The sequence below is a fragment of the Molossus molossus genome, unplaced genomic scaffold (genome assembly GCF_014108415.1).
Source record: "Molossus molossus isolate mMolMol1 unplaced genomic scaffold, mMolMol1.p scaffold_m16_p_8, whole genome shotgun sequence".
Taxonomy (NCBI): Eukaryota; Metazoa; Chordata; class Mammalia; order Chiroptera; family Molossidae; genus Molossus; species Molossus molossus.
The window spans coordinates 74,038,181-74,066,004 of NW_023425402.1; the positions used below are offsets into that span (position 1 = coordinate 74,038,181).

Consider the following 27,824-nt stretch of genomic DNA (forward strand, 5'->3'; position numbering starts at 1 on the left):
ACATGATTTTAAATTATATTTATTTAAAAGCACAAAGTGCTTATAATAATGGTTATGCCAGCTTTTATGAATACAAGCTCTGTTATAACAGGTATTCGGCTTCCTACAGAACTATTTTTTCTGGGACTCATGAATTTTTCATTGTCTAGTCATTGTGAATTTAAAGTGGGTAGGATGTCCTTTTAAATGGATAAACAAAGAAGATGAAAATGTGTATCATAGTCTGCTCTCCATTTCTGCTACTAAAATTATAGGAACTGTGTATCTTATGTTAGAATGCATCTGGTGTGCTATTCTATATACTACATGAATAACCAGCAGCTTGCTGTGCAAAATCTCATCCCATACCATATTTAGCATCATTTTTGCAAGATAGCACCTTACCAGGCTTGTTCAGAAATGCACTGGAAAATAGCTTATTAATCTCAGTGTCTAACTGGCAGATGAAATACAGTGAAAATAGGGTTGTTTTTGTCTTTTAGAGCTAGTAGTTTTTCAATAAAGGATAAGCAGCCATCTTTCAAATCTTCTAAGACATCACTCTTTTCATTTATACATTTGTTTGCTTGTCAACTTGGTCATTCATTCATTCTGTATTTGTTGAGCATTGATTTCCTTTCCAACCAGCAATCTTCAAAGTACCAGAAACATACAAGTGAAGAGAACACCTATTTTATTTTCAGGAGCTCATGAGTTGTGCAATATGATGGGTACAAGTAGAGATTGGAGTGCACAGATGAGGACACTCAGCCTCGGGGAACAGGAGTGGTTGAGGGAGGCTTTCTGGAGAGGATGGCACTTTCAGATTATGAGGAGTTAGGTTGAAGGGACCGCAGATCAACTTTGGTGGTTACCTATGGAAAAAAAGTTCAGAGGGGTAAGGCAATAGTAACTGAACTGAAAAGATCCTAAAACAGAGAGAGCGGTAGGGAGAACAGTCTATGAAGGATTTGTCCTGTGTTAAAAGAGAACAAAGGGGAGTTTGATGACAAATAAGGTAGAGGCAGTAGGAATGTGGGATTAGCAGGGTGTCAACATCTAGGTTTATTTATATTTTACTCATTTATTTTGCTGTGGTGACTAGTAACTTAGCTCAGATGTGCAGACTGCAACAACAGCTACAGTATATCTCCCTACAGTTGGGAAAGGACTCATAACTAATCTGATAAAAGGTCCCTTCCATTCCTTTCTGTTTTACAAGTCACGTTTATTAACGTGATGGATAAAATCATAATTTGCATCTTCTCCCAAATTATAGCACCAGGTGAATGACATGACCACTAATTAAAACCAGAAATCGAATACAGCAGATTTGCTGTTTTGTTTGACTGAAGAAACAAGAAGAGGCTTTTACTGACCTTTTGTTGAAAGACACACATTACATATGTCTTGGTGCATGAGTTTTCATCAGTCAGTCTGGCAGGCTTTTTTTGGCTTCACCTTCCCCAGAATATTTCTGAAAATCAGCCACTTAGGTTTGTAGGACTGTGCTCTGTGCCCTCTGTGAGAGCAAAGAGTACTATTTTAGCGGCATGATGATGGTATAGCATAGTAATTAAGAAGTCGGGATTTGAAATCATATGATTCAGTTTCCAAAACTCTTCCCCTTGCTGGCTCTGTGACCTTGGGCTGGTTGTTCAACCTCTCTAAGCATCAGTTTACTTAAATGGAACAAAGATAATATCTGCCTTATAAGGTTATTGTTAGCATTAAATAAAATAGTATGTATAAGTCTAAGCCCAGCACTTGGCACATAGTAAAAACTTATAAAATATGAATTAATATTATTTCACCTTAACTGGCTCCATTTTGTAGTAAGGTATTCGAGAACTCAGCTCCACCTTGGTTTAGTAGGTTCCAATGACAAAGACTGTCTTATTCATCTTTGCATATGTAGTGCCTGGCATGTAGAAGGCTGTTTTATAGTACAACAGCACATATATATCACAAGGACTAACATTTATTTTTCTTATGTAAGTGATCTGTCATTTTTGGTGGCTTGCTTTTGCTTAGGAAAGGCACAGAATACTGCCAAAATTTCAAGATATCATGGTTGTCATTTCAGCAGCTATAGCGATGACCATGTCATAGCAGTAGTTTTCAACCTTCTTTTCCCAAGGAGACACTCCATCTGCAGCATTCTCCGGTGCACATAACCAGCGTTGGGAGCACTGTGTGGAGTATTGGCTGTAACTCTCCCCATTTCTCTTCAGGGTGTAAGTTATTATGCAAATAACCAAGTCGCCCAATGAAAGGATAATCATGAATCCAGTGTAAACTAAATTTTAAATCATTCCACACTTTATTATTTTAACTATCATTGTTATTGTGTTATATGGTGATTAAATCAAACTTCTTCAAGGACATCTTTGAATTCTTCAAAATTCTTCAAAGTCAACACCTTTATTTCTTACACTCTCTGCCCACTTATTCACCACTCACTATCCCCTGCGTGAGTCTTTGTTCCCTGGCTTTGCGTGAAACAGAATTGCTCTGGTGCTCTTCATTCAGCCAAAGCTGAGTTTTCAAGGCTAGTGATGACTACAGACCATCTCCTATCAGTCCTCATTCTCCTTACCCTCTAAGCAAAATCTAATATTACAACTATTCCCTCTTGAAACTGTCTGCTCCCTTCGTTTCCTTGACCCCAAGGACTACGCTGTTCTCGCGAGCTTTCTAACCACTCCTGACTCCAGCAATGTGCCTTTTCTTTCTCCCTTAGCCCAATCTTCTTATTCTCTCTCCTGTTCTTCATGCTTTGGGGATATCCATTCCCAGAACTTTAGCCACCTTTATGTGTATAACTTTCCACTTTAATCTCCTGGTTGACCTTCCTATTCAGCTTTAATACCTTGATTCTGAGTCTGCTGGATCATTTGGAAGTTCACCAGGCAGCTCCAATTCATATACCAAAAACATGTATTTTCTTCCCACTAAAACCAACTCCTTATCATGATATTTTAATTTATTTTTCAAGTACAGTTGACATTCAATATTATATTAGTTTTAGCTGTGCAAAATAGCGGTTGGACATTTATATAACTTACAATGTGATCCCCCGATAAGTCTAGTACCCCCCTGACACCATACATGGTTATTACAATGTTATTAACTATATTCCCTATGCTGTACTTTACATCCTCATGACTATTTTGTAACTACCAATTTGGACCTTTTACTCCCTTCACCATTTTCACTCATCCTCCCAACACCCCTCCCATCTGGCAACCATCAGTTTATTCTCTGTTTTTATTATGATTTTTGTTGATGGGTATATAACACTTTTCTTAGGCAGGCTTAAAAACCTTTAGGTTAATTCTAATACTTCTCTTTACCTCTTCCTTTAAATAAAATTAGCCTTCATTTCAGCAAAACCATTCAGTGTTACCCACGCTACCTCTGCACTTTGAGTTCCCCCATTTTTTACTTCCTCTGAGTGGTGTGGTTCCGCTGTAGGTGCCATCAAGAACATTGTACAAACTTCACAGTCTGGTGGCAGGGGTGGCGGGGCAGTAGAAGGTATAGACACAGTAATTACAATACAGTAATATAGAAGCAAAGGAAATGCATTGCAGTGTAGAGAGGGCAGGGAAGACTTCTCAAAGAGGTGACAAAAGCCAGATCTCAAAAGCTGAATGGGAGTCCGACTGACAAGGGCAGGACAAACATTGTGGAAATAATACGTGCCAAGGAATGCAGGCAGAGAAGACCATGCCTGGTTGCTGAAGGGCAAGTAGCTCTGGAGGCCTGGAGCTCCGAATTGGTGGGGGTATTCGTGGGGAACAGGGAATGCAACATCAGAGGCAGTGGTAGCGGAGGGACGCACTTAGGCCATCGATACAATGTCAATAGAACTACTTTTGAAGTACATTTTTATTTTCCTATAAAATTTATTACTGAAGCTCTTTGTTATGAACTGAAATTTTTTTTTTTTTTTTGCATTTTAAAACCATGTGGAATAAAAACCTAGTTTTGCCATTTCCTAGTTATGCAACTGGGAACAAATTCCTTAACCCTCTAAGCTTTAGATTTCCTCCCTGTAAAACCCCAGTAACAATTGCACCTTCCTCATAGGATTGCTGTGATGGATTAAAAGAAATCCTAGTTATTGCACTTAGCCCAGTGAAGAGCACAAGTGCTCAAGGAATTTTAAGTGCTGTTTTAATGGATTCCTGCTAATCTTTGCCTGTTTCTCTTTATCTTTTAGGGAGATGTTAATCTCTGTGGCTCTGGGCCAGGTGTTATCCCTCCTTATTTGTGGAATTGGCTTGACCAGCAAGTACCTGTCCGAAGATTTCCATGCCAATACACCAGTCTTCCAGAGTTTCCTGAATTACATCCTTCTCTTCTTGGTCTATACCACCACACTGGCTGTCAGGCAAGGTAAGCATTCAGACCCACCAACAGTACAGCTTGGTTTCTCTTTTACAAATATCTGGAAGAATGATGAGCCATGACCAGATAACTTTTTCACTTACAGCATCCTATGACAATTCAGGGCCCCGAGTCTCACTTTTCTGTTTTATAGTCTTACAGTAAACAAAGTGAATGATTAAATCACAAAGAAGCTTAAAGTGTGTGAATTCAGCAGGAAATAGGAAATGCATGTATAGTCAGAAGTGTACAGTTGCTCACTATCTGAATTTCTGATAAAATTCCTTGTACCCCTCTGTGAATCTAAATAGAGTACTGCTCTGGAACCTGGAATAGGCCAGATATAGCTGCCCTAAATAATGCTAGTCCTGAGAAATTCAAGAGAATTACAAACAGATATATGTTCTTTGGGAAAGTGTCACGGGAAAGATAAAAGTAGTAAACATAGACAACTCTAATAATAGCAAAGGGAGAAAGAAAGAAAAGAAAACTACCACAAATGGCCCGGTAAGATGTTCTGGCTAAACTTAAAATATCTTAAACAAGAAAGCATGGCTTCCGAGAGTAAATGTAAAAAAAGGAAAAAAAATATAAGGGGCAATTGCAGTTGAAATCCTTAGGGTACATCTCTGGAGGGTATACCTCACAGCCTTATTATTATATCACTGGACCTGGTGGATACACTTTTATCTATGACCTGCAAATAGCCAAGAATTTTCCCCCAATAGTAACTATTAATAGTTAATAGTAACTATTGTAAAATATGCATTGAAAAATAATCACAAATAAGTTTGAAAGCAATTATATACCTTAATAATAAATAAGGATGTATGAATAGTTGTATACATCGATTTTAATAGTCATACTTTTTTTAAGCTTTTATAAGTTTTTACATTTCTATCTTTAGATTGCCATGCAGAATAAGATTGCCGAATTATAATGATTTGACCACTACTAAATTTTACCTTAGAGGGAGAATAGACATGAATAAGTCGGGACTGAATTTCAGTTTAACCTTGGATTTGTTTAAAGTATTGAAGAAGCTAATTTCATTTACTTCTCAAAAAGATGTGTTATCAGTGCTTATTTTAGTTAGCCCAGTATAAGGACTATAAATAAGAATAGTAAGATTAAACTTAAGATAATTTTGCAATACAAAAAAAATTTAAAGAAAAGTACTACATTGATCTTTTCTGTGGTGTTTTAGAACCAAACATTCCAGACTATGAGACGGTGAACTGTAACTAGTCTTTGAGTTCTTGTTCATCTTACTTTCTAGGAGCCCAGAAATTTAATAGAAACCTGCATTAGGACAAAGTAAAATCAAGCCATTCTATGAAACAGTCACAAATAGAGACAGAAAGGCTTAGAAAACTTAATGTAGCAAAGGACCCAAAGTTAATAATAATACCTTCTATTGAGTCTTATAATTTACCAGGCATCTATGTATGTGAATTTTCTCTTTTATTCTTTCAATCAAAGGAAAAGGGTGTTATTATCTGAACATTTATAAAGGAGCAAACCAAAGCTCCTCCAGCATCAGGAGCCTGCTCCAGGCAGTGGACCAGGACTACAGAGGCCTGCCCTGGGCCAGGGCTGTGGGCCTTGCTGGCCCACCCTGCCCACTACCACGTGAGGTTCAGGGGAGGCAAAGAAGAGGAGAGATACTTTTAAATAAAAAGAGGGTGTTTCTCTTGAATTTCAGAACTCCAATTAAGAAACCAGCCCTTGGTGCCAGGTCTGGTGAGCACAGCAAGGACGTCAGGAGGATGTAGCTGAAGCTTCAGGTGTGATGGGGAGGGCGGGTGGGGAGAGGTACAGCTGGAAGGGGGCCCAGGGCTGAGACAGGAGGAATCTGGAGGCTCTCTGGAAGGAAGACTGGAGAGGGTGAGGGAATTCTGTCTACCCCAGTCAGGGATGGAAAAAATCGATTTCCGAAATACCCCATCTGTAGGTTTTTCTCTGTTGCCTCAAATTATCACTGAATTTGCTGACATGTCTTTATTTCAGTGTTTGCTCATAATGTTTGTTTGTTTTAATCTTCATCTTTAGAAATTGTAATAGGCCGGCATTAAGCTAACATCTGGAAATCAACATAGTAATTGCATTAATTTTGTGTAGGCTGATTCAGCACTATGTTCTAGAAACATACTAATCTCTTTCCTCATGCATCTCAAGATTTGGGAGGAAATGAACAAGAGCTAAGAGGAGGGTGGGGTGTGTGGGGTGCAGGAGGGAGGTGCTCACACAACAGCACTTTCTCTTCCTTTCCCGCTGCTTCCTGGCCACTCTCCACAGAGGACTGCAGATTCGGGCTGAGGGGGATGCCGTCATCCCCACTGTCCCAGCACAGCCTGCCCTACCCAGCTGGGCCACCATATTAATTTGATCTCACCTTAGGCCACTATAATAGCAAGAATGTAAACTCGGGAATATATGGTGAAAAAAGTCTCATTTTATAATTTTAATAAAACGATCTCTAAAAAGTTATGATTGTTGTTTGCTAACACAATGTGATAAAGTAAGAAGCCCTTCTAGAGTATGTAAGGGTGATGTGATTACAAAAGCTGTGTTCTTTTGGTCAGAGTTGCATTGGATCATCTATCAAAGACTCTGAAGTAACACATCCCAGTAGAGGTTCCAGCATAGCCCCAGTTCAAACTGGAGTTTTGAACCTGTCCCTCATTATACATTGGTTCCTACAAAAATCTGAGCACCATCCTCCTTCATTTTAAGTCTAATTCTCTCCTTAACTGGGACTAGGTTTTTATTCCAGATGGTTTTAAAATGCAAAAAAAAAAAAAAACAAAAAAAAAACAACTCAGTTCATAACAAAAAGCTTCAGTAATAAAAATGTACTTCAAAAGTAGTTCTATTGACATTGTATCGACTTTGAAAATTTAGGTAAATTTTCGGTAGCTGTGGGTTCATCATGACTGCTGTTGAGAAGTTATTCAGGCAATTAAAGCAGACCCATTGAAGTAATGCCTGAAACCCAAGCTCATGCTGTACGCAAACAGTAGGGCTTCAGAAACTATAAAGAGAGACTCAGTCCTCCTCCTATGTGTCTTTCCCTTACTCTCACACTACTGCCACTCTTACAACACTTCTGTCACCAGGTGTGTGGAGGTTTTCTTATACCAAGCAATTCTGCAACACCAGCAGGGTGGTTCCACAATTTAGCCCGTTTCTGACTCTACCTGGTGACAGTGCCACATCCCACAGGTTAATGGGTCAGTCTCACAAGACCGCCCCCTCACTTCCAATGCCAGTTGCCTCTGACCGTTGGGCTCTATATAAATTGGAGCTTCCCAGGACCCCTCCTTAGGTGTGGTTAATTTTCTAGAGCCTCTCCGGAGCAATACAAAACAGTGGACCAGTTTGTTATAAAAGGATAAGATAAAGGAAAGAGATGAACACAGAGATGAGGAGAGGAGAGGAGGGGAGGGGAGGGGAGGGGAGGGACGAGGTGTGTGGGATGGGTGTGTAGCATTCAGACCCTCTCTGGATGCAACAATCTCCCAGCACCTACATGTGTTCACCAACCCCAAAGCTCTCTGAACCATAAACTTTCAGGATGTTTGTAGATGCTTCATTATGTAGGCATAATCGATCATCAATTCCATTTCCAGGCCCTCTCATGTCTCTGGGGAATGAGGAAGTGGGATCGAAATCCCAAGCTTCACTCTGGCTGGTTTGGCTCAGCAGTGAAAGTGTTGGCCTGCAGTCCAGAGAGGCCCAAGTTCAGTTCCCGCTAAGGACACGTACCTCGGTTGCAGTTTGTCTCTGGACCAGTTGGGGTTGTGTGGGTGGCAAGATGTTTCTCTCTCTCTATTCCTCCCTCTTTCCTTTCTGCTCTATCTGAAGATAAATACCCCCCCCCCCAAAAAAAAGTGTCCTTGGGTGAGGATTAAAAAAAAGAAAGAAAGAAAGAAAATGCCAAGCTTCTAATCATGGTTTGCACTTTCTGATGACCAACCAGCCCCCATTCAGGAGACCACTGAGAGTTGCCACCTCATTAGAACAGAAGATATGCCCAGCCTGGAAATTCCAAGGCTTTAGGAACCTTGTGTCAGATGCTCCTAGTGCTCTCATCACTCAGAAAAGTACAAGAGTTTTAGGAATTATGGATTTGCCAAAAAAATTCTCAAAAGAAGCTTCTTTTTCATATCTAGTTTTTTCTTAAAATTTCATGCAATTCTTCTAGCTGAAATCAGGGAGCAGAAAAACACAAATGCGAAGACCATAAACAAGAGGAAAGAAGAACAGGCTGGGGCCAACTGAAGCCCAACTTGTTCTTGCATTTATATTGTAGGAACAAAAATGTGACAGACTTTTGCAAAAACAAAGGTGGAAATAGGATATATTTCTTATCAAGAAAAAAAACATGTCATCAAATGTTTTGCCCACGAGTTTCTTTTATCAACTGTGAAAGAACCCTGCTGGCTCTCAGAACGACTTGAAGCGGTTCTTAAATAATGAATACCCATGGTTCCTCTTTTGGCAAGTTTAAATTTCTGAGTGTATATGCACCACAAAGATTTAGTCAGGAATGTCCTCCTCCTTTTCTTCTTTTGCCAGTTTTTCTCAGAAAAAAACTGTCTTGTCTCTCTAATTCCTTTTTATTTTCCCATCAAAATTTTCTTAGTGATGGGGAGGTAAGGATTGTGGGGCCAAAGCAGGATGCCAAGGGGAAAATGAACAAATGAAAAAACTTTTATTACTTGGTTTTTCCTCGAATCATGGAAAATAAAACAAACAAACAATGGGTATCAGTAATTAAAACATGATACAATGAGACGTGCCTGCTACTTTACTTATGCAGACCCTGGAAATAAAATAAAATGTTGCCACCATTGATCATCATTAGGTATAGAGTCCTAGTGATGGCTATTTCTACAAGTTTTGCTTTTTCATTGACAGATGTTTTTATAGGCTCTTCCAGTTTCAAATAAAAGACAAGCTGCCAGCTAAAAGCAGTTTGCTGAGTATTGCATGTATGTTGCTTTCCAGCAAATTCTTGAAACACAGACATTGAGATATTTATTGAGTCATTATATATATATATATATATATATATATATATATATATATATTTGTTTGAGTACAAAAATGAAACAAGTCTCTAAGAGTACTGCTGGAGCACTCATAAAAATATTGCCACGTGTAATCCCTGTTATTTTTCCTAAAGAAAAGAGTACGGAAAAGTAAATACATGCCTTACCCTTCATGAGAAATAGTCTCATTTTGGACATTAAATTCCAGGGGACAGAAATTCTAGAGGTCTAGTTCAAATTTCAGTTCCAAGCGGGGAGGCTGAAGCAGCGAGCTCGGGTGTTCAGCACCCACTCTCCCAGCTCCTGTACTCACCATCTTCTCTTCCCATTCGGGGCTCTCATGTAGGGCAGGGGAATTAGAGAAATGGATGAAACCGACAGCCTTGTCTGCACACAGCAGATGGAGGCAGCCCATGGCCCACTGATCCAGTTCCAAAGCCCTCAGCATTTTAAATGAATGTTCTTCTCAGTGTTTGTGTCCAAAAAGTGGTGGTGGCTGGGGAAGCAAGGATTGGGAGGTAAATTGTTGCCTCTTCCAATGCAAGACAGCCTTCACCTTTGTTCTCAGCAGACACTAACTCTTCACATATGATTATATAGGCTACATTCGCAATTACCAGTGCTGCAAGATTAAAAGTGTCTATGTAATTAGAGAAATGTAGGATTTCATACAAAATAATATTGGCCTCTCAGAGAGCCACTCAGTCCTGTAAGCAGGTGTCTGTTGTTTTGCAGTGTGTTGACCCTAGATTCACCGAAGAATCTCACCTCCCCAGTTCTGCTTATACTGCTTTGCTTCTGTGACTCTGCTCCTTTCTTTTATGGAATTTTTTTTGCCCATTACCATAGGAAGCCAAAAATACAGGCCAGAGCAGTAAGAAGACTTAAAGCAGGATCCAGGATTTTCTGAGCAGAAGCCCAAGCTCTGTTCACACACAGCTCGGTTTTCAATTTTCTGGATAACCTTGACTAAATCACAGAGAAGAAGGGACTGTTAATGGGTTGGCAGAATAGGAAGCATTTGGCAAATGTAAATGCTGAATTATAACTCTCTGGGGAGTCGTGGAGAGTGGGGGTAGGCAAGAGAATATTACTACTGTCACTTACCTAAGTTTGTTGAGGCAGTATTTACTGGAGCCTCTTAAAAAGTCTCCCTTTTGGGAAATTATTCCATTCCTATACCTTGTCAGGTTGCATTTATTTTTACTTCTTAAGTATGATTGGATAGTTCAGCCCCCATAGAATAGAATGGTTATATCTCAAGGATTTCTAAGATGTGTCCTTGGTAGACACTCCATAGGAATTATCTTATATTGTCAGAGAAAGGGGAAGAAAGGGGGCATGGAAGGTAGGGGTCTATATACAAACCATGCTGGGAAACTGGTGGATAAAATCACAAGAGAAAATTAGAATCCAGTTCTAGCCAAACTGCCTACTAGTATATGGAGCAACTGGAACTCTCATACACTATTGCTGGGGATGAAAACTGATACTGACACTTGGGAAAGCAGTTCTTATCCAGTTAAACAAATGTTTACCAGATGACCCATCAATCACATTCTTCCATGAGAAGTGAAAACATAATGTCCACACAAAGAACTATATACAAATGTACATTGTAGCTTTATTCACAATTGCCCCAAACCGCAAACAACCCAAGTGCTCATCAACTTGTGGAAAGATAAACAAATTGTGGTAAATTCGTACAGTGGAGTACACTCAGCCATCAGAAGGAATAAGCTCTTGATACATGGATTAATCTCAAAAAACATTATGCTATATGCAGGAAGCCAGACACACAAGCTTACACACTGCATAATTACATAACACATAGTAATGTGATGTTCTGGAAAAGGCAAAACTTATTAAGGTCAGGAAATAGATTAGAACTTAGATAGGGGAGAAAAGATTAACTACAAGGGGACACAATGGAGCTTTTGGGGTGATGGAAATGTTCTACACATCTTGATTGTTGTAGAGGTTACATGGCTATATACATTTGTCAAAACACTCCAAACTGTATACTTAAAGGGGTGAATTTTATTGCATGTCAATTATGCTTTAATACAGCTGACCAAAGATGGGGGGGGGGAGAAAGAGAATTAATTGACTGTCTACTATCATTCCATGGTTGACGTGATGAAATAATGTGTCCTTGGGTTTAGTTTCCAATACATAGCTATTCTCTCAGTCACTTTCAAATATTAAGAAGTGCCATCAAAACATCCTACTTTATTGTGACATGCTTGCAGGAAAAAATGATGAGTACACCTCCCCCCACCACCACCAATGTACCTAATCCAAGGAACCTGCTAGTGGGACAGGAACTGTTATGGCTCAAGCTCATAATCCACTGCACATTGCAAAAATACACACAGTCCATACATGTGGCGTGCTCACAGGGTAAATCTGCACCAAATCAAGTCCCCTACAGTTTTAATCAAACTTAGAGTGTCCGATAGCATGTGCCTCGTCTGTACAGAAGTGGATGAATCTCAAATAGAGAGATACCTTACCCAGAACTTTCAATATCACTTAACACAATTAGTGACTTTTAGACTGAAGGAAAACAACGGATATGCAACATCGTCTTCTCTTAACGAATCCTCATGTAAACTTACGTGAGCTCACATGAACACTTTATACATCCCTCATTCCCCATGCCATATACTTTATTAATGGATGCCTTCTGTTTCTTTTATTCCAAACAGCATAGAAGCTCAGAGGGAGGCATTGTCTCCCTGTTTCATCTGGAGTCCATGTTGGCTGTTCATTCTGGAAATCTTTAAGCATTCATCTCTCCATGCTGAGAGCTGGCAGAGAGCAGCACTCGTTACTGGCATGCTCCAGCGTGCATGTGGGAGAATGAAGGGTGGTTACAGGATGATAACTGTATTTCCTGAAGGAGATAAGTCCCCTCCTGCCAAAATAGTGCTTTGTATATAATTAGTGTAAAAATTCAGAGGAATAGAATTTATCCTTACAATCATCATTTGCCTTAAAAGAGAATTATAATGGAAGAACAAAGCAGTCCCTGCAGTGAATTGAATTGCCTTCTCTACATTTTCATTAAATAAAAAATTCAGCAGTTAGCCATCTTGCATTCACTACTGCAGTCTGCTGTGTGAGATTTGCCGGGGGAGTGGGGAGGGGAGGGGGACGAAGCAAAAAAATGTGGTTTTCCTTCACGGGATTAGACTTGCATTGTGATCATCTTAGATGAGAATCCCCTGTCGATGTAATTTTTGCACATCTGGTTTCACTGGTTTCCAGTTCTGAGATTATTTAAGACAGGGAAGAGGATCATGTAACTCACCAGATTTCAATGTAATGATTGTGAATGATGGGTTCTGACTATAAGGTGGAGTGACTGGACTCTTCAACGACTTATATGAGGTAAAAAATAGAGGAAATGACTTCCAAATAAAAGACAATGGGATCAGAATTTACGTTTCTGGTCATTTGTCACTAACTGACACTTCTTTCTATGAAAGAGCATGAATAGTACTTTCTTTTGCCTTTAACTGCCTAGTTAGTCATGTCTAAGAAAATGTCTATCTTTAAGAATCATATTTAGGAGTAATTACTTAAATTCATGAAGTTAAAATATAATTTTAAACAATTATAGTCCAGACTTCTTTGGTTCCTCAATTCAATCAAAATTCAAGAGCCAGTGAGTCACAAGTTTCCATAACTTGCCTGTGTTATATTTCTTCATTTCGTACGTCAGGATAATAATAACTGGCTTGTAGGTTTTGTGTGGACTAAAGGAGGTGATGTATTTGGAAAACTCCTAGCACAGAGTGATGCATACAGAAAGTATTCAAGGACTGCCATCATCAACATTAGATTTGCTTAATAACTATTGATTCTCCTCTCCAGCAAGTTGGATTTTACACATGTAGCCTTTAATTGGAATAAATTCTACCATGACGACCCTGAAATTCATTAGCCATCTTCCAGCATTGATGTTTTCCTTAACTTGTCACTGGATGTCAGAGTAGACACTGGTATGATTCATAGAGGGATTTAAAAAGTGAGAAACATTTTAACCACAGTGTCTGGTGTGAGTGCGGGAACTCACTGAAGGAATTATCACACTAGCACGGGACTAATTCTAAAATGCACAAGCCCACATCCTCTCCCTCAGGTGGAAGGGGGCTCCAGCTGCCTCAGAAGCCAAGCCCAGGGAAACAGGGGCCACCCAAAATTTGCTCAGAAGGAACCAGAGCTACCCTTCTATTTTCAGCCATAACTTCACTCAAATGGTCCAAACGATGAGAGACTGGGATGAGAAAGGGGAGGTTGCCAAAGGAAAAGAGTTGACAGAACAATTCCTTAGGTTGGTGCTTGCCCCAGAAACGAGTCTTTTCTTACAGAGCTGTGAAATCTCAAAGCAGAGTTGCTTCCCACCCTTTCTCTCCCCTTTTGTGTGTCTTATCTCTCCTGTTTCCTCTGTTCACCCCAGCCTTTTCCTTCCCATAGAGACAAGACCGATAGACAAATGAGGAGAAGTGGAAAGAAAAACATACCCGTACCCTTTACCGAGACAGGACTGTCACGACAGGTTGAGACCTTGCCGAGAAGATCCAGGTTCAGTGTGAACCATGACTGCAAATAACCACTCCAGTTACTGTGCTCAGCTCGAGGGAAGGCTTGGAGCACAAGGTCACCAATTAAGATCAAGTATGTTGTAAACTAAGCTTGACGACCTTTTCCCCTGAATGTTTTTTCATCTGTAACACACAGAGAATGCATCTGTGAACTGCAACCAACTCAACACGCATCCAGAAAGCAAAGCAGGTCCAAAGCAGCTGGGGAAATCACATTCCCATTTGGCCTGCTGACTGAGGATCAGGCCAGCTGGAGAGGTTGGAGAAAAAGAAGTGTGGTTGATCAAAGCCAGGAGGGGATGGCATTTCTGTCCCTGATCATTTTCATCAAGGAATCAGTTCTTGAGACAAAGGCCATGGATACTTTAGAAGACCCGATCATTATAACCATAAGGATTCTTCAGATATATTCCCAGAGGGAGTGTTGGGTCCCAATTTTATAACCAGAATCCCAAACCTCCATCAGTTATTTGGAATAATGAATGAGAAGCCTGTTCATTCTAAGGGTATTTTAATGGAAACCATAGTAAGAAATCGATAAGCAAAGATTGAGTCTTACTAATAAACTATTGCATGGATAAGAATTGTCCTTGGATGAGTTTAATAAAGGTATCTCACTCCAATATTTTGACAGGGTAAGAGTATTTTTTTTATCTCAGTGTTGAAAGATAAAGTCAGGGTCGGGGGAAGAAAAAATGAAAAACAATCCAAAAAAAGCTGAAAAATACCCCGAGAGAGCACAATAAATGGGTCCACAAAGCCAGGGAAGTGGCTGCCAGCATGTCGTCCTCTAGATGAGAAGAGGGGACGCCACGCCGTCACAGAACATGGAGCCAGTGCTCAGTGATCGTGCTCCACGGTCACAGATCATGGAGCCACCGTTCCCGAGAAGAGCACTCCGCAGGCAAACTCAGTGGGCTGCTGGGGTCTCACCAAATTCAAAGCAGCAGGTTCTGTACCTACAAGCACATTTCGACTTTGGGTTCAGTGAATGTCATTCGTTGAGGTTGAAATTTCCAGCTGTGTTGTGTTAAATTCAGGACCATTATAGCACAGCTTTAGGCAAGCTATTGATTTCAAACTTTTGTCAGACTAAAAGAAACAAAGTTAGATCACTCAGAAACCAGCAAAGAATTCATCTTCTAAAAATAAAGCTAAGGAACTTGGTAACTTCTTTTAAACAGAGAAATGTGTGGGCAGAGCTTTATGTAAGTGGCATAAATATAGAAGTCTCTGCAATGTTAAAAATGGTTAGTTATTTACTATATGGAAATTTAGTAGATCTCACCCCCTGATTTCTGTTGTTTTGACATCAGATATACCTGACAGGAAAGACACTGTAAACATGTTCCTATACTCAGAGTGTCTCTCAACTGTTGGAATCAACCTGGTGCACCAGCCAGGGATGCAACCCATTCCCAGCCTGCAGGTTTATAATTTTAGTTCTGCCCATGCTTTATACAGAACCTTCTAGAAGTCTCTGACCTAATTACAACTTATTCAAATTTTTCTTATCTAAACGTAAGTTATCTTACCTTACTCAGTCACTCCTTTCTTCCTTCATGTGTTCATTCATACATTATTTCATTCATTTAATCAGCCAATACATTCTGAGGGCCTTCTTCTGTCAGGCACTGTACTGGTAGGTGTAAAGGATATCTAACTGAGTAAAGATGACCTCCCGTCTCCCATCCCTTCCGAGCTCGCAGACAAGAGGAGGAGAATGACAACAAAAAAGTACATGTAATTGTCAACAGCACAGATCTGAGGGCCTTGCTTTCTCTTATCTTCACTACATTTTATTCCAAAAGAATTTACTTGTCTGTCTATCCAGCCATGGGTCCTTCCTTTCCCAGCTTTCTCAGAAGAAGGATTCGTTACAAGCAGTTAGAATCAATGCATTGGTGTTGCATGGTGTTCCCCTTGGCCTTTCTTTGATCGTTCATACATTCTTTGCTCCAGACCCTGACTGTGCATTAAGAAGGAGGGAAGTTGTTCCACCAGTCCCTGCACCAGCCTCACCTGTCTCCCTGGGAGAATATAGCGCAGACTTCATCCTTTTAACAAGCTTTCACCCTTCTGGTGATTGGGGATGCACCTTCAGTACTTGCTGGTATATGAACCTAAACTCATCCTAAGTTTCTAATAACCCCCATAAAATATTAGAAACTACAATAATTTAATGTTATAAAATGAAAAGTAATAACACAGTGGAGACTATCAGAGTTCTTAGGCTTTATCTCCATACCTGACAGAGGAGAAGGACTGCCAGCCACTCACCGGGACCATGAGCATCTGTAGAGGAACAGGACAGAAGAACAAAATATCAACATCTTGCTTTTGACCAACTGGCTCATCTCATTTTCTTAATGTGCAGAATGCTCTATTTAGAAAATATTCATCACCTCTTTTTCAGGGTATTCAGTTACCATTTCATAGTATTCTAGAGGGGTCAATTAATTGTGCCTTTGATAACCAGAGTCACAATATGGACAATTTCTGGTTGTCCCAATTCATTTTCAGAAAAAAGTACAGATAAATATCCATCTAAATGCAACAATGATTATGATTCCTTTGAAGAAAACATTATCGTATCCTATTAATTTTACATCGAAATCCCTGATATAAATCTGTATACTCATGCCTTCACCTGAAAACTAGAAAATGTACCTCTTCCTAGCAAGCATATCACCAAATACAGGAATGAATCCCCTGTGTTTCTATATAGCTCCTATGGTTAAAGTTTAAACACATCCAACAAACCAATTTAGAAAACTCCCATCATCTCTGAGATTGAAGTTTCATTTGGTTATGGAATATTGACTGATAGTAAGTTGACCTTAGTTAAATTTCACAAATATTTATTGAGCCCACTGTGGACCAGACACCATCTGTGACCTTTTCAGATGCCTTCTCTCCATCCCCACCAGCTCTATGACTGCCTCAGCCAAGCGGCCCCTCACCCCTCACCAGCACTGCTGCTACCATCCCAGAACTGCTCTCTGTCTCTGACACCTGCCACACATTCTTCACTGGAATCCTTCTTTTAAAACTATTTGTTCCCAGCAAAGTGTAGTAGTCAACCAGGCTTTGTATGATTATGTAAATCCTTCTTTACTTATGATTTATATTGAAATCAGGATTTTAAAAAACAGGGGAGGAATTGGTTAATAGAAGATGATTATTTTCCATATTCATCTAAATCAACATGTACTGCTCAGCTTCATCCTGAGAATCAAAATAAGGTATTTTAATAAGGATTCAAAGAAGCTTAAAACCAAGATACTAGAATGTTGCTCTTCCTGCTTTCTAATTAGCCTGTCTACTTGAGCAAAAAGAGACCAAAGGCATAATATTTTAATTTTTGTTCTCTGAGAAGGATGTCTTCTAAAGTGCAAGCCAAGTTATCTTGGATTTCAGAGTGGGAAACATTGATCCTAATATAACAAATAAACTTAATATTTTAGGTACTAGTTTTATAACAAATAACTTTGGCTAATAGTATGCTCTATATACAGCATTATTGATAAACTCAAATAATTTTATTCATCTCCTAATGTAGAATTTCCAATTAGAATCATCTCAATTTAGTTGAAAGTTAAAATACATTGAAAAATCTTAATAATAAATTGTCTAATTAAAGATCTTTGTTGGACTGCTTCTAAATCTGATGTCTGCTTTGTAAAAACTGCTAACACTAAGAAAAAAATATGAAAAATCAAGAAACTCTGAAACAATATTTGAGGTGACTGCTATAACCATGTTTAAGATTTATTTTTATTATTTAAATTACACAAATAATGCATGGATATAAACATTGTATGTTAATGTAAATATAAACATTGCAAATATAGACAAAAATATGTTTGTTTGTTTTTTGAAGAGATTGTGCTTCTCAGCCATCACATAAATTCCACTCTGTTCTTCAAAGGAAATTTTTGCTAATTTTCATTATTCATCTTTCACAGAATTTTTTATACATATGCATTCATATATACAGTTATAATGTATTTTTGATGCAAATGCTAGGAATAATACATACCGTTCTGAAACATTTTTTTTTTCTCCTAATAATATATTCTTGGAAAATTTCCATCTCAGTACATGTACTTTATAGTTTTAATTGCTACAGTATATTAATAAACTCACAATGAATGGTCTTATAGATTGTTTCCAATTTTGGATTATCCCATATATTTCACAAGAAACATTCTTACAGATAGGTTAGCGGAAAAATGGCACCAGACTGTTGTTGGACCTTGGTTCAGCAACTTCTGTATTTGAGTTCAGCAAAGAAAGAATTCAGAACCAATGAACCCAAATTATAAGAGAAGGTTCATTTAGGAAGTCACAGAGTTAGAAGAGGTGAGCCAGCTGGGCTGTGTGGGCTCTGGAAATGAATTACAGAAGCAAAAGAAGGGCCCTTGGAGCCTAGGAAAAAGAGGCTGAGTGAGAGAGAGAGAGAGAGCAGAGCTGAGTCCTTTGTCTTGAGGATGTTTTTTTGGAGGTCTAAGGGGAGGATTCAATAGAATATTCATCAACTTTCCAGATGTGTTATTCCAAGATCAATGTCTCTGTTAATTTGTTGGTGCCAGGGCAGGGTATCATTAGTCATTATGACCATACTGATGTAAGCCATGGTGTCACCTTGCTGCCCTTCTGGGCCCACAGCTGAAATACAACGGAGGCCTAGATGTTATCTCTAGGGCTTAATGCTTAACGGAGTGGTCATGCAAGGGAGTTATATACAGTCGGCCCTCGTTTATCACAGTTAGTCAGTTCCAGACTCTACCACGATAAATGGTTCTTTATACACAGTCATCCCTCACCACTTTGTGCTTCCACTTTTGTGGCTTCACTCTATGGTGGTTTTGTCAAATACTATACTATATTTGAAAAAACCATGATAGATTGAAGCTGTGAAAGTCGAAGCACGAAGTGACGAGGGATGACTCTGTTCTCTGACTCCCTTGTTCCTCCTCTAAGGGGGTCTACCACAAGACTACTGATATGAAAGGTCAGGAGGTTTAAAATGCATAACCAGTGGTATGATAGGGGAGGAAAGGTCACCTTGGGGCTGAGGTCCCACCTTGCAATTGTTTGTTGCTAGGCACCCTAGGTTTTTCTGCCCTGGTGACCTGTACCTGGTCTACTGTTTCTACTCTGTTCATGCCTACCCAACTGCCTACTACAGATATATCTTTAAATACATAGTATCTTATAGTTTAAATTTCTAAAAATTCAAAAGCTGAGTCAAGGAGCATTTTAAATATTGATTAATATCACCAAATTGCTCCTCCCCAAGAGGTATTACCAGTTCAAAAGCCTACTAACAGTAGAGAATATGTTTCCCCACTTATTTATGAACATTGGATAGTATCAGTAATTTTTTTGTTGATCTGAAAGTTAAACAAAAATCTTATTGTTTTAAATTTTGTTTCCTTAATCACTAGTGAAATAAGCATCCTTTTGTATTTATTGGCAAGATGGAATAACTTTTAATCTAAATGAAAACATGAAATGATAATGATCCCTCCCGCAGTCTGTTCTTATAAGAGTAAGTCCCAGTGCAGTCCTTTCCTTCTTCTTGCACTCACTCTCTCGTTTTCATCGCCTCATGAATTAGTGCAAAGAAGGAAAAACAAATGCGCTCTCTGATGACCTTCTCCTGGGAGAATGCCACCACTAGAGCATTGTATTGACACTATAGACATTTATATCACACACAAACCTTTTATAGTAGTGTAATTAGTAGGGTTATTAATACCATCCAAGCATAGCTTTTTTTTACTGCTGTAAACACAGTTATGATCACATAAGTGACATCAGTAATAATCCTTCCGGGGGTGGGGCACATCCAGCTCGCAGGCCGTAGGAGGCCCGAGAAATCAATACCAGCTAACATCACAGGCCTCACCAAGTTAGCTTGACCAAATATAGCAGGCTAATTTTTTTAAATTGATAATTTTGTATGGCCCAAGAATGATATTATAAATATCAAAATGGCCCTTGGCAGATAAAGGTTCTCCACCCTTGCAGGCATGGGGTACTAAAGCACTGAGTCATTTTAGCTAGGGTTTAATTAGAATCTCCTCATTCAAATTTAAAAAAAAAAATTATGTTTGCTTAAAAAGCAGAATGTGAGGGATAGCTTTTGGACATTTTCCAATATTTAAATTTTGGATTCCAGGGGAGATTTGCTGGTGTGGATGTGCCTGGGAAGAATGGATTGGCGAGAAATAGAAAAATGTTAGTGTCAGTGCAGAATTATGCCTTCAGTCAAAGATACCCTGCCTATTTCAAAGTGTCATTTACATAGAGTTTCCTTCCCTTTTGTGGCATTTTTTATGAGTGTTTAATCCAAAAATGAAATGTTTAGTATGCTGTATGTGTTTCTTATCTGTTCTTCAGAAAGCAGTGAATGTTACATGAAAGTAAGTTTCAGGATTCTCAAATCAGTATAATTTATCAACATGGTTTAGGTGACTAGTGTGGGAATTGGGGCAGTAAAACTATGTTCAAGGATGATCTCTACTATGGTTTCTTCCTTAAGCAGGTCCACTTAATATCGCTATGACTCAGACTTCCTGGCTGATAAAAATGGGAATAAGCATCAAATAAAAATGGTTTATTAACATATATTGATTATGATTATATTATGTGCTCAGAAGTGGTATCATTCAAATGTTAATCTATTTGATATTTGAGAGACTATATTCAATTATATGTAGGGTCAGCTATTAATTTACTTAAGCCATAGCTCTGAATAAAATCAGTCTATTCCAGAATTAGCAAGATTTTCTGAAGCAACAGTGAAAAGTCAATTTGTTCAACTTGGATGAAAATTGACAAAGAGAAGAGCACAACTAAGTGAGGGAGAAAGAAATTGTGCACAGTGCATTTGTTTGATTTTATGACCACACTATGCATCATTTCAAGTACTGTTCCCCCCCCCCAAAAAAAAAGATGAAAAATGAACATAGGCAATACAGTTAGATCATCTTTAGCCTTAAAACCAATGTATAGGTCATTTTATAGATAAAGAAACTGAGACATAGAGAAATTATTCAAGTTATCAGAATTATATAGTGACTTCTGTTTAGGATATCATTAATTGCATCACTCTTGCTCTAACAATAAAAACATATAAAATCATATTTTTCCTGAGCCCACCAGAAAGCTAAGGAAGAAATGAAATCTAGCAAACTCCCTTTGTAGCGAGAAAAGATTCACAGCTTCTTTCATCTCTTGCAGAGTGACAGGAGAAGGAATTCACAGAGAGATAAGAAAAAACAGGAAAAAAAATTAAGTTTTAATGGCTATATGTGAGCTTGTGTGACAGATTTTAAATCTAAAGGACCCCATCCACAGAGGAGTGGACACTATGTCCCGTGGGTCTTTGCCTAGTGCTAGGCATACAGAGGAGCTAAAAGAGATTCTACCTGAAGTGTGTGAAGCCTCTTCAAGTGCATGACTGTCATCGTCTGAAGGTGGAGGGGAGCAGTACAAGAGGTCTGGGATAAATAAACTTGAGGCATTCCAGTCTTTCAGCTGCCAAGTGTTGGAGGCATAGCAAGGGGGATGAGGAAAATCTTTCTAAGACATTACAGGCAAACAAAGATTTCTTTTTTCTTTTCTTTCTTTTTGTTTTAAATTGGGGGTAATTTTATTATTATAATAACAGTTGCAATACCGCTAATATTTAGGTACCTAGTAATGGCTCTTCTATGTTTTATTTGTTTGTTTTTATTTATTTATTTTATTTTATTTTATTTTTGTTACAGATGTTTCTCCTTTTTTACCTATTGACACCCTCCTCCCCATCCCCCCCACCCTGTCCCCAGCTTTGTTGTCTATGTCCATTGGTTATACATACATACATATAAGTTCTGTGGTTTATCTCTTCCCTTCCTCACCTCCCCCTCTTCTGAGGGATGTCAGTTTGTACCCTACTAGAGAAAGATTTTTATAGGTGCAAAAAGCCTACTACAGGACTGGAGAACAAATAGAATTCTCCCAGTAACCAAATAGTAGTCAACTGAGCTATAAAGCAGATATATTTTTAGGGTTCAGAAAGATTTTTGCTTGATTGTAAAGTGCAAACAGATTTCCAGATTCTCACCAGTCCTCATACCTCAAGTCCTGAAGAAGGGTAGTATTGATTCTGCTTTCAAAATACTTGAAGTCTGTTATGAACTAAGTCAAACTAAAACTGCAAGAAAGCCTACTGATCAGATTGACTCAGTCCCCAAACCAAGCAACAAGACATAAAGAACGACACTCTCTTTCTAAAATTAAATATTATTTAGTTCAGTCTCTATGGTTATTTTATACAATACACTCAGATATAATAAAATAACTAAACAATTAAGAAGCATGAAAATGTAACATATGGTTAAGAGAGAAAATAATCAATAGAAGCAGACCCAGTGATATTATAGATGTTAGAATTATCAGACAAAAATTTAAAATAACTATGATAAAAAAAAGTTAAGTTCTAGTGGAAGAGGTCAACAACATTCATGAAAAAATGGGGAACTTCACCAGAGACCTGGAAACTATTTTTTAAAACAGTCAAATAAGAGTTCTAGAAATAAAAAATCACAGTATCACAAATGAAAAATATAGGATTCAACAGAGGAAAGAATCTGTAAATTTGTATTTAGGTCATTACAAAGTATCTAATTGAAACAAACAAACAAAAAAAGAGTGAAAAAATGAAAAGAAAGACAGAACAGAATATCTAGGACATAAGAAATGATTCAACAGGCATGTAATTGAACTTCCAGAACAAGAAGAGAGAGACAATGTGGCAGAAAAAAATTTGAAGAGATAATCACCTTGAACTTTTAAAATTTGTTGAAAGACATCAAACAGTTCCAGGAAGCTCAAGATACCCCAAGCAGGATAAATTCAAAGAAAACCACCTGGGTATATCATAGTCAAACTGCTAAAAATCAAAGATAAATTGAAAATCTTCAAAACAGCAAAAGGAAAAAAAAATGCCCTGGCCAGTGTGACTCATTTGGTTGAGCATCATCCCATGCACCAAAAGGTCATTGGTTTGATTCCCTATCAGGGCACTTGCCCAGGCTGCGGGCTCAATCTCCAGTAGGGGGCATTCAGGAGGGCAGTCGGTCAATGTTTCTTTCTCACATAGATGTTTCTCTCTCTTCCTTTTCCTTCCTCTCTCTCTAAAATCAATTAAAAAAAATTTTTTAAATGCATTAAAACCTTGGCTGGTTTGGCTCAACGGTTAGAGTGTTGATCTGTGGACCAAAGAGTTGCAGGTTTGGTACCAGCCAAGCGCATGTACCTCAGTTGCAGTTTGTGCTGGCCCTGGTCAGGGTCGTGCAAGAGGCAGACAATCGATGTGTCTCTCTCACATCGACTTCTCTCTCTCTCTCCCTCACTCCCTCCCTCCCATTCTATCTGAAGATATTTGAAAAAATACCCTCAGGTGAAGATTTTTTTTAAAAAATGCATTACAGAATGGGAAAAACACTTCTCTTAAAACATTTTTAAAGTGCTGGGGAAAAAACATTTGTTATCATATATGTCTATAAACAATAAAAATATTCTTTAAAAGTGAAGGCAAATAAAAGGCATATAGCTCTAAGATTTGAACCAAAGTCACATAAATGGGAAGACTGCTTCCCACCAGTCAGCCCTGGCTAGACCTCATTGGGAAAGTCTTCACAGGCAGCATGTAACCTGGATGTTTCCTTGCCAAAGGCCAATGTGACCTAAGCATCTACTGCCCCTTCACACTGAGGCAACAGAAAACTGCTCCTTAGCAGGCAGAGACCATTTTTCAGAGTTCGTAGTAGACACCAAAGGGACTTGGAATCTATAGTAGCAAATTAAAAAGATGAGTACCTAGAGGCAATTTTTTTTTTTCCTTTCTGTCAAGGATGCCAACTGCTGTCCCCTTCCCTTCCCTCCTGCCACACCAGACGGTCCCACCTCACTGCCTTCTCCAGCCTCTCTTGTCAGACTGCCTCGTGGTTAGGGCCTGGCTGTTTGCCCATGTGTGTGAGGATAGGTTTGCCTTTGGACCTTGTGTTTCTACAGCTACTTTTTATAAAAGGTTCCCAGTCCTTTTACTTTTGTATTTAGTTTAGCAGACCATCTCATTTACAGAAATTTATTTTTAGTGTTATTTTTTACATTTAAAGTTAATTTCAGCATATTTTATCTTTCTCATGATACTTTCCCCCTATCATTTGCTTTTAAACAGGGAATGATAGTAGTTTAAGGGGAATCACAAGTAATTTAAGGAGAATCATATAAAGAAAAAGCAGATTCCTTTTTTTTTTTATATCCTCACCTGAGGACATTTTTTGACATTTTGTTCAGATAGAGTAGGAGGGGGAGAGAGAGAGAGAAACATCGACGTGAAAGGAACACATCGAGTGGTTGCCACCTGCACGACCCAACCAGGGCTGGGGACAAACTGCAACCGAGGTACACGCCCCTAGCAGGAACCGAACCCGGGTCTCTCCAGACAGCAGGCCAATGCTCCAACCGCTGAGCCAAACTGGCTCAGATGGGCAACAGATGCTTTTTTAATTCCACTATAACCTAGATATAGAGAAAATTCCCTACACTGAGCCTCAGTGAAGACCTTATCCAAACCACAGTCAACTAAGAGACTGACAGGGCCTATAAAAAAAACCCAGACAATCACAGGCAGATAAAAGATTTATACCGAAAATGTCTCTCTTATCTTGTTTCCAGGATTTTTCAGTACCTCTGTGAGTAGATTTGCGCTCTAAAAACCCAGGTATGTGATTGACATAATCAGATTCACCCATGGTGGTTCTGGAACTCAGTCTCTTAAAACTAAACTTAGATAATCACAAAATAGTTTTGAACATTCTCCTTAAGAATATTTTTATGGGGAGCCATAATAAAAAGGCTAGGTCCACATTACCAAAAATTTCAATGAAGACTTTTTAATGTAGAATATACATGACTGAATGCATTCCTTTCTTTTCTAGTCAGAAATTAAACTAAATTTTTTTTCTTGATTAAATTCCTGTATACCCCTTCCAAACCTGGGGACAAAGAGGAAGCTGGCTGGAGCCAGGCTTATCTCAGAGGTTTCGAGACAGGGCTATGATTTCCTAGAAGATTTCCTTCCAGCCAGCTCCCTTTCTCTTAGCATTTTTGGGGGTTGAAGAGGTAGTTTTTTTTATTAAAATATTTGAATGGGTTGATTTCAACAATTCTATATCCTATAAGTACGTTATTCCTCTACTTTCCACTCTTTATTTAGTGTAATTTACCAAGTTGAGCCTCTGATATTTTATGTGACTAGAATCCAGACAATGAATATATTTCAGACTGATCACATTAAAATTTTTCATTTTTTTGGTTTATAAACATGATTTAGGCTATATGTTCTGAGAAATCTTTTTCATTAGAGCACCTGTAAGATTACGAGATAAAATATTTATGAAGTATTTTTTGAAGCATAACTGACTTTACAAGGAACTTATGGAATTGGTGGAGCCCGAGATGAGCTGTGGGCCAGAAGGTTATCTGGGTAGACATACACTGGCACCGTTTACCCTCTGGTGTGTGAGAGCTGATCCTGGTGGCTCAGAGCCTGGTTGCAGGGCACTGTGTGTAAACAGGTCATTAGTACAGCGTTCAGGAGGAAAGGCCTGGAACATAAGTATGAACTGTAGGACCAGAGACCTAGAATAAATTCAGGACTGCCATGGGAAACCCTCTCAGTGGGTGGAAAGCTGTCCCTGAAAGAAGAGGTACAGAGCTTTAACCTGGTCAGAGGAGAATCAGCGGAAACAAATCCCCCCTGAGAATTTCTGACCACATGCAGCCATATGTGGGGCCAGAAATTATATTACCTGTATTAATTAAAAAACACTGAGCCCTGGCTGGTTTGGCTCAGCGGTTAGAGCATCAGCCTGTGGTCCGGAGAGGCCCGGGTTCGGTTCCCGCTAAGGGCATGTACCTCGGTTGCAGTTTGTCCCTGGCCCTGGTTGGGTCGTGCGGGTGGCAGCCACTCGATGTGTCCTTTTCACGTCGATGTTTCTCTCTCTCTTTTCCTCTCGCTCCCTCCAGCTCTATCTGAATAAAAAATGGAAAAATGTCCTCAAGTGAGGATAAAAAAAATTTTTTTAAAAACAAACAAAAAACACTGAGACTGAAATTTAATTTTAAATAGTCTCAGATTAATAGTTTCTCAAGTTTCAAGGAATATGGGCTAATAATTTTTTTTTAAATGTTAAACAAATGGAGGACACAAACCACCATGAGTTAGTGCCAGCATAACAATAAACTAAAGAAATCAACCTATAAAGATTACAGATATTGGAATTACTAAATAAAATTTAAAATAAATGTGTTTAATATGTTTAAAGAAATAAAAGAAGATTTTCATTGTGTGACAAAAGAGAAAGATACTATCAGTTATTGATCAGGTAGATCTAAAAAAAAGAAAAACCAAATAGGATTTCTAGAAATAAAAAACATACTCATTGCCCTGCTGGTATGGCTCGGTGGATTGAGCATCGGTCTCATGGACTGAGAGGTCCCTGTTCAATTCCTGGCCAGGGCACATGCCTGGGTTGCAGGCTCCATCCCTAGTGGGGGCCACGCAGGAGGCAGCCAGTGGATGTTTCTCTCTAGAGTCAATGTTTCTAGCTCTCTCTCCCTTCTTCACTCTCTAAAAAAATATTAATAAAAATATTATTTTTAATTAAAAAACATAATAATTGAAATTAGGAACTCAATGTAGAGGTTAAAAATTCTAATAAAGAGAGAATTAGTGAACTGAAAGTTCTTAAACGTTTATTCAGGATATACAACAAAAATATAAAGGTAATATATGAACCATGTTAACTGACATGGAGACTGAGTGAGAATGTGCCACATGAACTCAGATTCTGGAGGGAGGTTATGACAAGAAACAAGTGACTCACTAAAGAGATAATGGTAACACCTTTTCCAGAATGAATATAAGACTCAAATCTCTAGATTCTGAAAGTTAAGTAAATGTGAAGCAAAGTAATAAAAATAAAGTTGCATCTAGATACATCACGATGAAACTGAAGAATGCCAAAGGAAAGAAAGATATGTTAAACAGAGCAAGAGGAGATAACGGACTACCCACAAAGAATAACAACTGGAGGAGTAAATGTTATCTAGAAAATAGTGTAATACCGCAGTGCCTTTCAACTGTTCAAAGAAAACAAACCCTACAATTATATATAATAAAACTATCCTTTAAAAACGGAGAGTGAACTAAAGATATTTTCTCACAAATGAAAATAGGGTTGACTACTAACAGACCTTCGGTAATGGAACTTCAAAGGATTTACTTTAGGAAAAGAAATGTTGTCTGAGTAAGCTCTACAATAGAAGAGAGAGTGATCAGTAGAGAAAATTATGAACATAAAGACAAATGTATGCAAATAAGAGTTGCGTAAAACATAATGGTGATGTGTATTTGTGAGGTTTCAATCTGAAAAGCCAGTGGAAACCATAAGCAGCACTAGCACTTAAATCCGGAAGTGATGGTTGGGATTAAGTGTTCTTTGTATTGATTTGGAGGAAGGTGAAATTAACTTTAAACAGTGGAATATTACATTTCTTAAGTAACCACTAAAAGAATAGAAATAGAATACATAATTTAACACCTATTAGAGGGAGACAATGAAATGAGGGAGCTAAATTTAATTCAGAGGAGGAAGAACAAGCAATCAAGGGACACATTAACAGTCCGCAGATAACAGCAAAAATGAGTAGA

General features: G+C 38.6%; 1 protein-coding gene across 1 annotated transcript in view; it reads left to right on the forward strand.

Annotated features, from left to right (window-relative positions):
* SLC35F1 (solute carrier family 35 member F1) overlaps positions 1–27,824 on the forward strand; it is a 382,926-nt gene that overhangs the window by 226,595 nt on the left and 128,507 nt on the right. The window contains exon 2 of the mRNA XM_036248565.1: positions 4,208–4,383. Coding sequence (XP_036104458.1) covers positions 4,208–4,383 — 176 coding nt within the window. The remainder of the gene's footprint in view (positions 1–4,207; positions 4,384–27,824) is intronic.